Genomic DNA, 12,331 nt, shown 5'->3' with positions numbered 1-12,331 from the left:
CTCGATACGATCTGTAACGTGCGATAGACAAATATGAAAGGTAGAGAGAGGCGGACCTAAAAGGCTTTGATGTCCTTAGGATCGAACGTGTGACTGGCCTGGCCGATTTATATCAAGACTGTCTACAGACGAGGTTAGCGTTCTCCGAGACGGCATATGGACGGAAGGCGCGTTCATATGGGAGACTTAGTTGGAGATGGTAGTCCACTGCAGATCCGCCGGATCGATTTGTTGAAAACACCATATCTCATCCAATGCGGTGATCTTGTAGGTCCTGAAAATGAGACGAGCAAGGTTGAAACTGCTTTAAGGTAGAGAAGACGGGATTGATTTTTGGTTTCGGTGCTGAGGCGAACCTCACAGCGGCCGCCAAAGTCCTGGCTGCGCTGGAGCGAAGGATGGACCCGGAAACGATCGACGACATGGATTTGGTTGTTGAATCAGTATGGGATCAGATCTATTAGGGTTTGTTTCAAAGTGAGTTTTGGGTTTGTAGATGAAAAATGAAAGAGCGAACGACAATAAAGTAATTTTAGCGGGTTATCAGCATTTTATATTGGACGGACGATATATGACACGGCATCGTATCATATGCTTGCTTTACAAGCAAAGACTGGTCTCGTTAAGCAGGAGTCAGCGACTCAATACGTTGGACGGTTCGTTGGAGCATTAAAAAAGAAAACACTTTGTAAGTCAAAACTTTTGTGCACTGGAAACCACCATCCAAATCCAAGCAACAGAATAGTAAAACACTCAAATGAACAAGTTACCGGACGTAATATTCTTCCAATCAAACCGGGAACAAGTTTTCACACAAGCACGAAAAGCTGCTTGTAACTGTTACAAGAACTACAGAAAAAGCTAGGTCTACTCAGACATCCAACAGTATCGCTCTGTACAAATAGACAAACGGGAAGAAAGATGACGAAATATAACAATTCTGCAGACAAAAGAAGACATACAGTATATTCATCATCCCAATCCACGCCGCAATAAGTGTAAAAACAGCCAAGAATGATTTGCCGTCTGACAAAAATTGCCAGCCTATGATTTACCAAATTAAGAGAGGATTCATCCTTCACTAATCTATTAACTGGATGATTTTAATCCTCTGCCTTGGTACACGTCACGTTTGTGTTGTTCACTGATTTGAACCATGCCTCTGCAAAGTCTGGTTTGAGGAGTAGCTTCTGTGTTGTTGGTCCAGATAGTCTTCACCCTCGCCTCTCTCGACTGAGTGAATATTAGAAGGGATGGATTGAATCCCATTGTGATTCTGGTGGTTGCCGTTGCCATTTACATGATTGTGGGACTCAAATGTGTCCTGCCCTTGGGCCCCTCGAGGATCTTTCCGACTATTACATGAATTCCACATCTCAGTGGAGTCAGATGGCAATGGCTCCGAACCTGATGAACTGAAAGACTGAGATGAGAAGGTTGGACCAGAGGCATCACCATTTGAATGCTTGGATGCAACATCATTTGTTTTCTTCGCAAAACGTCCTCCATTGCCCCTCGCCCTTCTCATAGCATGCTGGTGCCGAGATTCATGAAGATATGGCTATATAAGATGTTCAACACCATAAAGATATCATCAGAAGGCACTTAGATTGCAAGTAGCTTATGTTGATACAACTGCTTATCGAATTAACATGTAAAAATATATTTATGATATAACTTTTTATCAAATTAACATGTATATTTCTCATTCATTAAACAAGGATCCAACCCACAATTTAATCACATTCATAGCAATAACACAATTGACCTCGTAAAATGAGTAATTCCCTTACAATAACCTTTACATTTCACAAGCCAAAAAGATGCTGTTCATTCTCCATCCTATTGACAGGTCTAGAACTAAAACATGAGGAGCAAAAGATGCATCTAAAACTAGAGAAATAAAATGAATACACAGACATTTTATTGACAAAAAAATTAGTTACCGTAAGTCAACATATATCACATCAGTTAACCGCAACAGGAAACATCAGCAGCAAAGCAAGCCAAGGCAATATATACCCCAAACAACTTAACAAAGCCCCAAGATTCAAAGGCATGCGGTTACGTCATTTAAAAAATTAAAAAGAGAGAGAAGGAGAAACACACACACACACACATAACTTTAAAAGCATACCATTCTACACACCTTTCTATTTTTTATCAGCTTCTTTTCAATCTCTGCCTTGGCACGTGCTTGTCTTCGCCTCAAAATTCCTTGATACTGTTTTGCGTTCACGTAAACAGGTTCTTGTGCCATCTCCAGAGGCAATGGCATTCTAGCATGAGGCATTCCAACAAACGGAGTATAACCCTGCCATTAAAATGATTAACTCATCAGACAGAACATTCCACATTTAAAAACATTTTATATCTCTCTTTGCTTTTGGAGGGAAAGAGGGGTTTCACAATAAGTATTATAAAGCAAAAAATACCAAGAAAAATCGATGATAGTTTACCCACTGCACATGATGAAAAATCCAGATTTAGCCATTTTAAAGTCAGCATCCCTAAAGTCTACAATTAAAGTGTCAAAGCCATTCGTCCATTATCAGAAATCAGAGCCCAGCTAAATCATTATGCCAATGGATGGTTCAACTAGGCAAGCATAAGAAAATGTTAAAGCCCATTCTGTCAAAAAATCTATTACTATCTCAAAGGAAGAAGATTCCTCTGAACTTTTATAGCTTCGTAAACGTATTTGTAAAGGATACCATACAAAGGCTATCTTATTTCGATTGATTCCTGCAATAACTAAGTAATAGATTCTAACCCCTATTTAAAACAGGCTAAAATCAACTAAGAATAAGGAAAGGGGATGGCAGAGGGGGAAGATACTTCAGAGTTTTTTGCTTGTCTAGAAAATTCTCAGACAGAAAAATAAAATTTTAATAAATACTACAGCCCATAAAACACAAGTACCAAAAACCACCACATCCAGCCATCAAACAATATCTGAAAGGAGATTGCAGCCTGCCAGTAGAAATGTTATTCTTGAAAGAACATATTACCTACATATGAGCAGCAGAATTACATACAAAGACAGAGAATTAAAATGCTGCCCTCCATGTCAACAAAGCCATGCCTATAAAGGGCCCGAATAATCTTAAACATAACTCAATAAGACGCATAATTTCTACAGGACCTCTCATATCATCAATTTGAGACCCCTGATGGCCATAAACTCCCAACCACCAGTACATTAGTTGAGGGACTGAGACACAATAGTCCCAACCCAGCCCCGCAAACATGAATCTACCTTCCATTGCCCAGGATACCAGGTAACTTGCTCCTCATTTGACCACACTGTTGCTATCTATCTATTTGTTCAAAAAAATTTAAATAAAAAGAAGCTGAGAACCAAAATAACTGGCAATTGAAAGTTGAAAACTAATACAAGCAGATACTTCATTATAAAAAACAAAGGAAAAACTAATATTTTTTAAAAATCCTAGCTATTTTCAACATCTGGAAGTTAAAAATTCTTTTCAATCAAAATAACCAGCTATTCACATAATGACATTTCATATCGCTCAGTATATCTCACAAAACAAATGTAAAGAAAATACTCTATAAATCCCACAACCAAATGTAACATGCAAAAACTGGAAACCTATACAACCACAAATATAAGGATCAAAAGTGACTACCAGTTAATTCCTCCCCATAAGCAACGGTTTGGAGAAGGGAAGGGAATTAAAAACGAAGGCAGACAAGTATGTCCAGAAACTGTCCCTCAAAAAAAGTACGCCCAGAATATGAAGCTAAAACCAGGCTTAGTTAACATACCAAAGGTTGATGCCCAAAACTCATCATCCCACCATAAAATGAATCTTGGGATGGATTTGATGCACATGCCTGCAAAAGGGTTGCAACAAACTAAGAATCTCTCCACCAAATAAAGTGAACACAAGTTCTAATGTTCCCGACTTATAGACTAATGGTTAATGTCTTTATCAAGCCAAACTCAAAGGTGAAGTGTTTAAAATAAGGGGAAAAATAACATACAATTGAGTGACCAACAAGTTCAAGCTGTGTAGGTTGAGCAATAGACTCATCCTGCATCATTGGTGTAATTGACGCAACATGCTGCAGATTTTGGTCTCCTTCTCCATAATTCCCTGTTGAAATTGAAGAATAAAATATCCACTAGCATGGAATCAAGAATCAACAACTCATTCTCTTTTAACTGGGGAAAAAAACAACCATCATACAAATGAAGTTTCAAGCCCTTTGAGATAATTACTAGATTTTTACTCGGTTAAATGACATTTAAAGAAACGGTTTAAAGTACCCGATCGTGAAGATGCAGTGGCTTGCCTTTCTTTTCTAACCACATTTCCTTCCCTCCCTTGTCTGCCTTTAGATAGAGAGTGATCGTCATCCGACTCTGAGCCATTTTGCCCTCCCTGCGAAGATGAGTCTGATGGATTCTCCTGGGTCACAACCGGGTTGCTGGAATTATAGCCAATACTTCGCCACCAGGGTTCAACATACATTGTGTTAGGTGGTATGCCGTCTGGGTCAGGTGCTTCCTGATTTTCATTTGACTTTGATTGCATCCCTTAAGTTTCTCAAACAACAGCCAACCTCTGGACCCCCTTCCATATCAAAAAAGTTTTTTTGGAGTGATCACAGATATTCAGAGCAAAACTTCAGGAAGACGAGCAAACTAAGCAATCATACCAGAGGCTCTTGGAAAGAATTTGCAAAAGAAGGGGGCGAAATGGTGCAAATGCATCATCCACTCCCTACCTACTATTGGAGAAAAAAATCTGAAAGAGAAATTATTCCTTCTTTTTATGAACGAAAAAATAAAATCGCTCCCTAAAAATTCTGGAATTTCAATCAGATGGAAACCCTCCCAAGAAAGTATCACCAATGCTCTATCACACTGATAAAAAGACAAAAATAAATAAAGGGAATAAAAATCACGACAGGCTCTTATATAAAAGTGCCACTTAAATCCCAGAGAAATGAAAAGATGAACAGAATATAGCTTTTCTTTTATTCCTTTTTCCCCTTGGTTTTATGTGTCAGGTGGTGGTGGAGAGGTGGGAGAACTCAAACAAGTTCATGTCAACCATCTCACGATTTTGAATCAAAAGACAAACATTTGGGAACAAAAAGTTCTTAAGTTCTCAAATATAATAAAATATAACCTTCTGAGATGAGAAATTATTATTCTCTGTCATACCTTTTCTGCATCCAAATGCGAAGTTGTAAATCAGTAAACTAAAAGCTACCACATAAAACAGGATAGGGTATTAGATTGAATGGTAGTGTGCATAACATTGAGTGACATGAGAAACAATAACTGTATTCTCATTATAAATCCATCGGAAAATTAACATCTAGAACACCCTCACAAGTACAACTCTATATTAACACAGTTTATGGTTTCAAAAATAAAGTAAACAAAAACCAAAAATCAGATACTCATGAATTTGCCATCTATGTTGTCACAAAGCACGAGTCTCGAACTGAACTTCTCAATAGCGAGCCTTGTACATTCATGTGCTCTCTCAACTGGGCATTTTTTTCCCAACATCCTCACTCCCAAATTAAAGCTAATTCTATTCTTTCGTCCTTCAGAACAACCAAAAAAATTTCTGATTTATTTTGTAACCTTGCCCAATTGTTAAGCTACGCAATTCTACCAACTCAAGTGGGAATGAATGTCAGTAATTCCAAAGTATGCAGGAGGTCAGGTATCAAATTTCGTTCCTCCCGTTTTCTTACATTTTTCACGAACCAAAAGAGACCATGAAAAAGATTAAAACAGAAATAAATAATGCATCCATTAACTGTATCACCAAATTCCGTTGCAAGATGCTCGAATTCTTCTAACCCAACAAGACAACCCCATTGTTGAATATTTAAATTCTCTCAAAAGAGGCAGAAAAAAAACAAGCATCGTCACTGTCTTCTCTTCAATTTCTCTGGAAGCGTACGGCATGCTCGCTAAATCCCCAACTTAGAAGCCACACCCGAATTTCAAATTTCAATACTTTCCCGCAGTTTTCCCAAAGCACAAATTACCCTCAAAATTAACCACCGAAGGAACAGAAGTAGCCATTTTAACTGAAGAAATAAAGAATTCTAGCAAGAACTTCAACTCTAGAAGCCCCAAGAAATCAACAAGAACACATGCAAAGCCATATAAACCCATACTTGAAAGAGAGGAATTAGAATCCATTTAAAGAATCGAATGACTGATCAGATTAACTTACTGGTTTCGTGTAAGAGTAGAGAAAAATTATACAGAAACCCTAAATCTTGGGGTTTTCGATCTTCTTGTTCGCGTATCAGGGCGATCAAATGAGAGTCAATCTTTTTTCTCCGCGAATTCCAGTTATACCAGTCGTAGAAGATGTTTGCCTATTTTTACTATGAGAGTTGGTTTATGATAACAACACCGCTTGTTGACAGGCGTCTGTCTACCACCAGTAATATCCCGACACGTTGCGTATATTTTTTTCAAGTAGCTTTATTTTTGCTGTTTTTATTTTGTTAATGGAGCTAACAAATTTGGAATTGTGTACAACAAAACATTTCTAAAATTCTCATAAATTAACTAAAAGGCTACTTAAATTTTATGCTTATTAAGATGGGTGATCTTTTTGAAATTTGAATGATGATACATTTTTTAATATACTTTTAGGGTTTAAGTGCATTTTGAACTAATATAATCAAGTTTTATCATCAAAAGTCGAAACATTTAATCCTAAGTTGTCTCGAAGATGATCATCTTAAATTTTGAACTAAATGTATTGTACATTCACAGAAATTGTTTTTTTTTTTAAAAAAAAAGTTATAAAGTTGTCTCTCTCCCCACCCCCTCTCCCTTATCTCTCTAGGAAAAAAAAAAACTGATTTGGAAAAGCTTTGGGAGAGGAGGAGCCGCGCCGCCTCCTCCTCTCCCCCTCCCCCCTCTTCTACCCTCTTCTTTCACCTTTTCCTTCCATGGGTTAGATATGCCTTTTCTTCTTCCAAATCTGTTTCATTTTGTGATGTTTTATGTTGTGAATAAGGATTTTACAAGGATTATCTTCTCCGGATTTCGATCTCCTCCATATGTCATGGATCTTTGATCATTGACGTTTCCGGTGCTCCGACGACATCTATTCAGAATTTTAGTGCGAGATTTCAAATTTGAGGGAGTTTGACCTATTTTGTTACAGAGGAAGCCAAGATCCGTGTTGTAGATCTAAGTTGCAATTTGTGTTTTTTTATTTTTATTTTATGTTTAGTTTTTGTTACCCAGTTTAGACAGATGGAGTCGGACTCGTTGGACAGTGGTTTGACAGTGTCTGGTGTAATCCGATGTCGTCAATAATGTCTGACGATTTTCGATTTAGTGTGTGTTTTATTACTTTGTTTTTATTTTTTAGTTCTTAGATTGCATTCCACATTTATGGTGGCCTGGGTGCCTACTAGCCTTAGTTACTCAATTAATTGGGTAACCTAATGCAATCAGGTCTATGAAATCTTTTTCAAAAAAAAAATTGTTTGATTTTGTGTCACTATTAGACATAGATAACGTTTGAGAATGGGAGATAGTTTGATTGGTTGGTCAGATTGTCTGCCTAGGACCTTGAGGTCCAGAGTTCTATTCTCACAAGGGGGTTTGGGATTTGGGTAGTTTTCCATCCGCTGTGGTAGCCTTCATGCCCCTCAGGCATGGCTTCGAGTGTGTGTGGCCTGTGGGCCTTTCAAAAAAAAAAAAAACATACATAAGAATATGTATACAAGTACAAAATGCATCAATTAGAGTCTTTTACATTAATCACAATAAAATCCATAATCTTAAGACTAATAAGAAATAATTTAAAAAACTTTATTATTAAAAAACCTACGTTTCATCAAGTTGGCGATGTAAAAACATGTTAATGCTCTCCGGGGTGCGCTTATCGGAGCCTTGAAGGTCCCACGTGAGACGCACTTCACCAGCAGAATTTGGGGAAGGCGTGGCACCGAACCCCAATTCATACTTGCTAATAAGTACACATGGAAAACTACAAATGTGGGTATCGATTTGTTGCCAACCAAGGAGGAACAAAGATATGCATCTACGCTATAGACGAGGTCCATATTTATGAGAGATGGTGAAGGTGTTTGATCAGATCCCATATCGGTAAAGAAATAGAGTGGCTAGTAGATAAAAAGTTTCCATAACCTAACACAGACTTACACGATATGATTGGTTCAGAGGAACAATACATATGATTGATTTTCTACACCTAAACGAGTACGTTGAGCCTAGAGGAACAATGATATGCGTCTACGCTATAGATGAGGTCGATATTTATGAGAGATGGTGGAAAGTGTCACAAGACACTTCACTCATCTAAGAAGAAGACAGCGCAAGAACAGGCGCACGAGTACTGGAAGTCTGGACCTGCACCACAATGGAAGATGGTCCATATTTGCAACAACATACACAAAATTACTTCACAGCTACAGCATATCAGTCTCACTAACATCTTGAGAGAGAAAATTCCGTGGCAGAGGTGCTAACCAAGCAAAGCTGGAGCAGGAATACTGATTTTTCATGTTGGTTTAAAGGAAGGGAAATCTACCGAGACCAGGTCAGTACCAAATGAATCACAATCAAATGAGAATAATGAAAGTTACAACTGTTTTTAGGAGTAATAATATTGTTATGAAACTGTGTTTTGAGGTTTAGCAAGTCCAAGAAATAATTTGGTTTCCAGAAAATACTAGAATCTGGTAACAGTTAATAGTAATACTCAAAAAGAAAAAGCCGTTGGACAATATTTCTTCTTTCATAGGGTACAATTCCTTCTTTTACAAGCAATATTAACTTCAATATCTTTTAATTTCCTAAACCGCAGCATGAGTTATCCAAAAGCTAAGAGAAGCCCGAAAATTTGCCATTTATGACAAAGCTAGAAGAGAGCCAAAATAGCTGCACAAAATAAGATGTCTCATAGTCTAACTCCAGTTCTATAGAAACTCAAGTTTAATCATAAACATAAAGCACACGGATCTAAAAACACAGGTAAACAGTTTCTTCACTTTTCACAATAACAAGAAAAGGCTAAAGATATAGCAGGTAGAAGAAAGCAAATTGAAGCAAAGGTATAAGAAGTCACCGTCCTCTTGAAACTGATGCATCCATATCCTCTACTGATGAGGGAAACAACTCAATATAACGACTCCCAAGTGTCATCCTATCCTTTGCCATTGCTGCTTTTGAATCCTCTGCATTTGCAAACTCTACAAAAGCTTCTCCAGTAGGTCTCCCCTCTTTATTCATCGTAAAATGAATTGAATCTTCAGACAGCATAAAATCTTTGAAGAACTCCACTATTTCATCCTTTCCAGCTGAAAATGGTAGTCCCCTCAACCGCAAAACTCCGGTATGCTCGGCAGACTCCTTTCCCTCATCATAAGATCTAGCCCTCGAGCGACTTCTTCGGGGTGAACTGCCACGAGGATCCGAAACTTCATTTGCTATTGCTTTGTAATACTCTTGCCTCTTACTCCTAAAAACCTCAACATATCTCCTGCCCATGTTATGCCTATTCTTTTGAAGGGCAAACTCAACTTGCATAGGATATCCTAAAACACAGAAGGCTTCTCCAGTGAACTTGCCACCCTTGCGGACAAAAAGTATGTCAACGATATCCAGACCATGGAAGAAGTCAAATACATCAGCCTCAGTGCAATCAAAGGGGAGACCATGCAGACGGACGACAGGGAAAGGTGGCGGTTGACTAACATATCCATATGGAGGTGGGTTGTACATAAAACTAGGGCCAGGAGAAGCCCCAAAAAATGAAGGACCCTGATTGATTACCCGCTGACGCTTTGCACCCATTTCGCGCCCATCCGCACCATCAATATATCTACTTCATTCAACCCAAAAAAAAAAACATGTTAATGAAAATTTGAAAATCTTTAAATTATAGAACATGAGCACCTTTAAAAGTACTGGGATCACATGATCGAGACTCTCCTATCTCCATTTCTCTGGTCACATATTAGAGTAGAAAGAACCAAAAAAGAAGGGTGGTGGGTTGGGGTAGGATATACCTTATGATCCAAATACCTTAGATCTAGCTATGCTTGCTTGCTGACTTATGCTACCTATTCTATTCTTGACACATTAGGGTAGGAATAATAGTAAGCTGAGCTGCCTACTCAGTGTAAGCGCTACCTATGCACTGTTGAAGGCACTCAAAGAAGAGTGGAAATAGTCCTAGATAGTGGAGGGCTTCTCAATAAATACATGAATTTTGTCTCAACTGGTTGCTCTTGAAATCGCAGCAATTACTTCAATTGTCTAACCCATAGTGGTTACAGTATCAATAGATGAATAAAATAACGTATTTTATTTGAAAGACACAAAGTGGTAGAGCATGCAAGTAATGAGTATGCTGTTAAAAAGAAAAAAACCTTTTACAATCCCCGTTCTCATCATTTATCATTGTCTTTTTTTAAAAAAAACTCATCATTTATCATTGCCAAATGGGAACATTTTCAAGACAAACACTGCATAAGTTTGACCACCCAAGAACACCAGGGTAAAACTTTCAGAAAATCACAGAAGCGTGTTTTCGTTATGTTAGGGCTGATATAATCTTTCCAAAGATCCTGTGCAATGGGCTATAAGGGGCAACTATGTAATCAGCTCTTCGGGTATAGAAATAGTAATATCAAGGATAACAAACACAGTGAGAAAACCTAAACCACCAAGAAATTCTAAACATGCCATATACCATATCCTATGCAGGACAGAGAAACGATTCTTGAATCTTGAGAACTTATTACATTAGGCCCCAATAAGTTGTTAAATCTTTATGAAAGACACGACATACATGTGTTAAATCTTTATGAAAGACGCCACACATGTTGGTCCTCATCAAACTTCAATTTTACTTACATCAATCATCAATGAACTTAAAACTTGAGCAATTAAATCTTGAAATTACAAAGAAGTAGACAATCAAAGAATGATTATAAACTCTGTTAGTTTCTGTTACTACTATGAAAAAGGGACCATTTTTCTTTTCTTATTTGAACAATAAAAGAATTCATTGACAAAGGAACATCAAGCTGGTATCTGAAGTTGGAATCTACAATACAAGCTTTCAAACATGCCTAAAATCAAACATTTGGCTACACTCTAATAAATTTACCAAGACGGACCACTAGCCAAAAACTAATGACACTGATACCATCGATATACAAATCTAAGAACCTTAACAACTTGCGGTACCTAGGAGACACAGATTGTTGGAGGGGAGAGGGGGAAGGTTGGTTTATAAAGAGAGGGTCTCTTGACGCAGTAGCATTTGTAATTACTAAAATTTTTCCTATTGAATTCAAGGATTTTATTGAATGCAAGGAATTGTGTTCAATCCATTTGAATTAAAGGCTATATTTCCAAAAGAACAGAAATAAATATAAGAATACAAAAGGGTTCTGGGTATATTATGGTGGAATGAGCAATTAAACACAAATTCAAATATAACTAATAAAGAAACGAATTCCCCGAAGCGACATACACAAGTACATACAAGGAAAAAAAGAGAGGGAAAATAATGTTCTTTGTGTGTCAAATTAACAGGACCCCAGCCGTTCGACCTGGAAACTGAATCACACCAAATAACGAATTAAATTTATCGGCAAACGCAGCAAATATAACCCGACTGCACCAATCTTCAACAAAATTTCACAAAACACCAAAGAAAATCACAAAAAAAAGAAAGAAAGAAAAGAAATCACAAGACACTAAAGAGGGGGAAAAATTGATTTAGAAGGAAGACAAAAGAATGGGCGAGTGAGAGAAAATCACATACCCTCTGTAGAACATATTATGTGGATCACAGCACCGGCGTGTTGGATCTTGTTGATATCTCTGACAATGAACTGACGAGAAGTGGTGGCTGCTGGCTACCCAATGAAGGTGCCGTTGGTTGGCCGGGGTCGCAGCAGTGTTGCGAAAACAAGTTGAGAAGACGATGTTGTTCGGTTATGCTTTTTATTTTGCGTTTTTGTTGGGTTTTGCGAATGCGTGGATTGACGATTCGCCCAAAAGATTTCTTATCGGGTGTGAGTTGATTAGGTTGACCGGCCCACACGAGGAAGCCCAAACTGAATGTACAGAATCCTGCCCTTGTGAGCCTTGACGACATTGAGGCCCAGAAAGTCTCTGCTAAGTGCTATCAAAGCACACGGCGGTTCAACGCTTCGAAGAATCTAACACGTCCACGCAAAACCCAAACTGAGATTCTTCCACGTGTCAATATGTCCACAAATTTTGGGAACCTGTCCAGGTACTTCAACCTTTTCCAAGTAG

The 12,331-nt window shown here is 38.0% G+C and overlaps 2 protein-coding genes across 5 annotated transcripts; both read right to left on the bottom strand.

The window, feature by feature from the left end:
• Window positions 1-753: 753 nt before the first annotated feature.
• Window positions 754-6,383, bottom strand: LOC120016647 (nuclear transcription factor Y subunit A-1-like). Of its 3 annotated transcripts, none has more exons than XM_038869514.1 (6): window positions 6,234-6,383; window positions 4,295-4,601; window positions 4,009-4,124; window positions 3,790-3,858; window positions 2,150-2,314; window positions 754-1,561 (listed from the first exon to the last, which is right to left on the bottom strand). In XM_038869514.1, the coding sequence occupies exons 2-6, from the start codon at window positions 4,560-4,562 to the stop codon at window positions 1,142-1,144; spliced, it is 1,038 nt and encodes a 345-aa protein (XP_038725442.1). In that variant the 5' UTR covers window positions 4,563-4,601; window positions 6,234-6,383; the 3' UTR covers window positions 754-1,141. The 3 variants fall into 3 exon arrangements, with proteins under 3 accessions (XP_038725442.1, XP_038725444.1, XP_038725443.1); XM_038869516.1 differs by having other exon boundaries at window positions 4,009-4,121; window positions 6,234-6,382; XM_038869515.1 differs by having other exon boundaries at window positions 4,687-6,366.
• Window positions 6,384-8,876: 2,493 nt separating this feature from the next.
• On the bottom strand, window positions 8,877-12,008 carry LOC120015981 (G-rich sequence factor 1-like). 2 transcript variants are annotated; one of them, XM_038868521.1, is made up of 2 exons: window positions 11,832-12,008; window positions 8,877-9,875 (listed from the first exon to the last, which is right to left on the bottom strand). In XM_038868521.1, the coding sequence occupies exons 1-2, from the start codon at window positions 11,843-11,845 to the stop codon at window positions 9,116-9,118; spliced, it is 774 nt and encodes a 257-aa protein (XP_038724449.1). In that variant the 5' UTR covers window positions 11,846-12,008; the 3' UTR covers window positions 8,877-9,115. The 2 variants fall into 2 exon arrangements, with proteins under 2 accessions (XP_038724449.1, XP_038724448.1); XM_038868520.1 differs by having other exon boundaries at window positions 8,877-9,878; window positions 11,832-12,007.
• Between the last annotated feature and the right edge of the window lie 323 nt (window positions 12,009-12,331).

The sequence above is a fragment of the Tripterygium wilfordii genome, chromosome 15 (genome assembly GCF_013401445.1).
Source record: "Tripterygium wilfordii isolate XIE 37 chromosome 15, ASM1340144v1, whole genome shotgun sequence".
Lineage (NCBI taxonomy): Eukaryota > Viridiplantae > Streptophyta > Magnoliopsida > Celastrales > Celastraceae > Tripterygium > Tripterygium wilfordii.
This window is presented reverse-complemented; position numbering and strand designations above follow the sequence as displayed.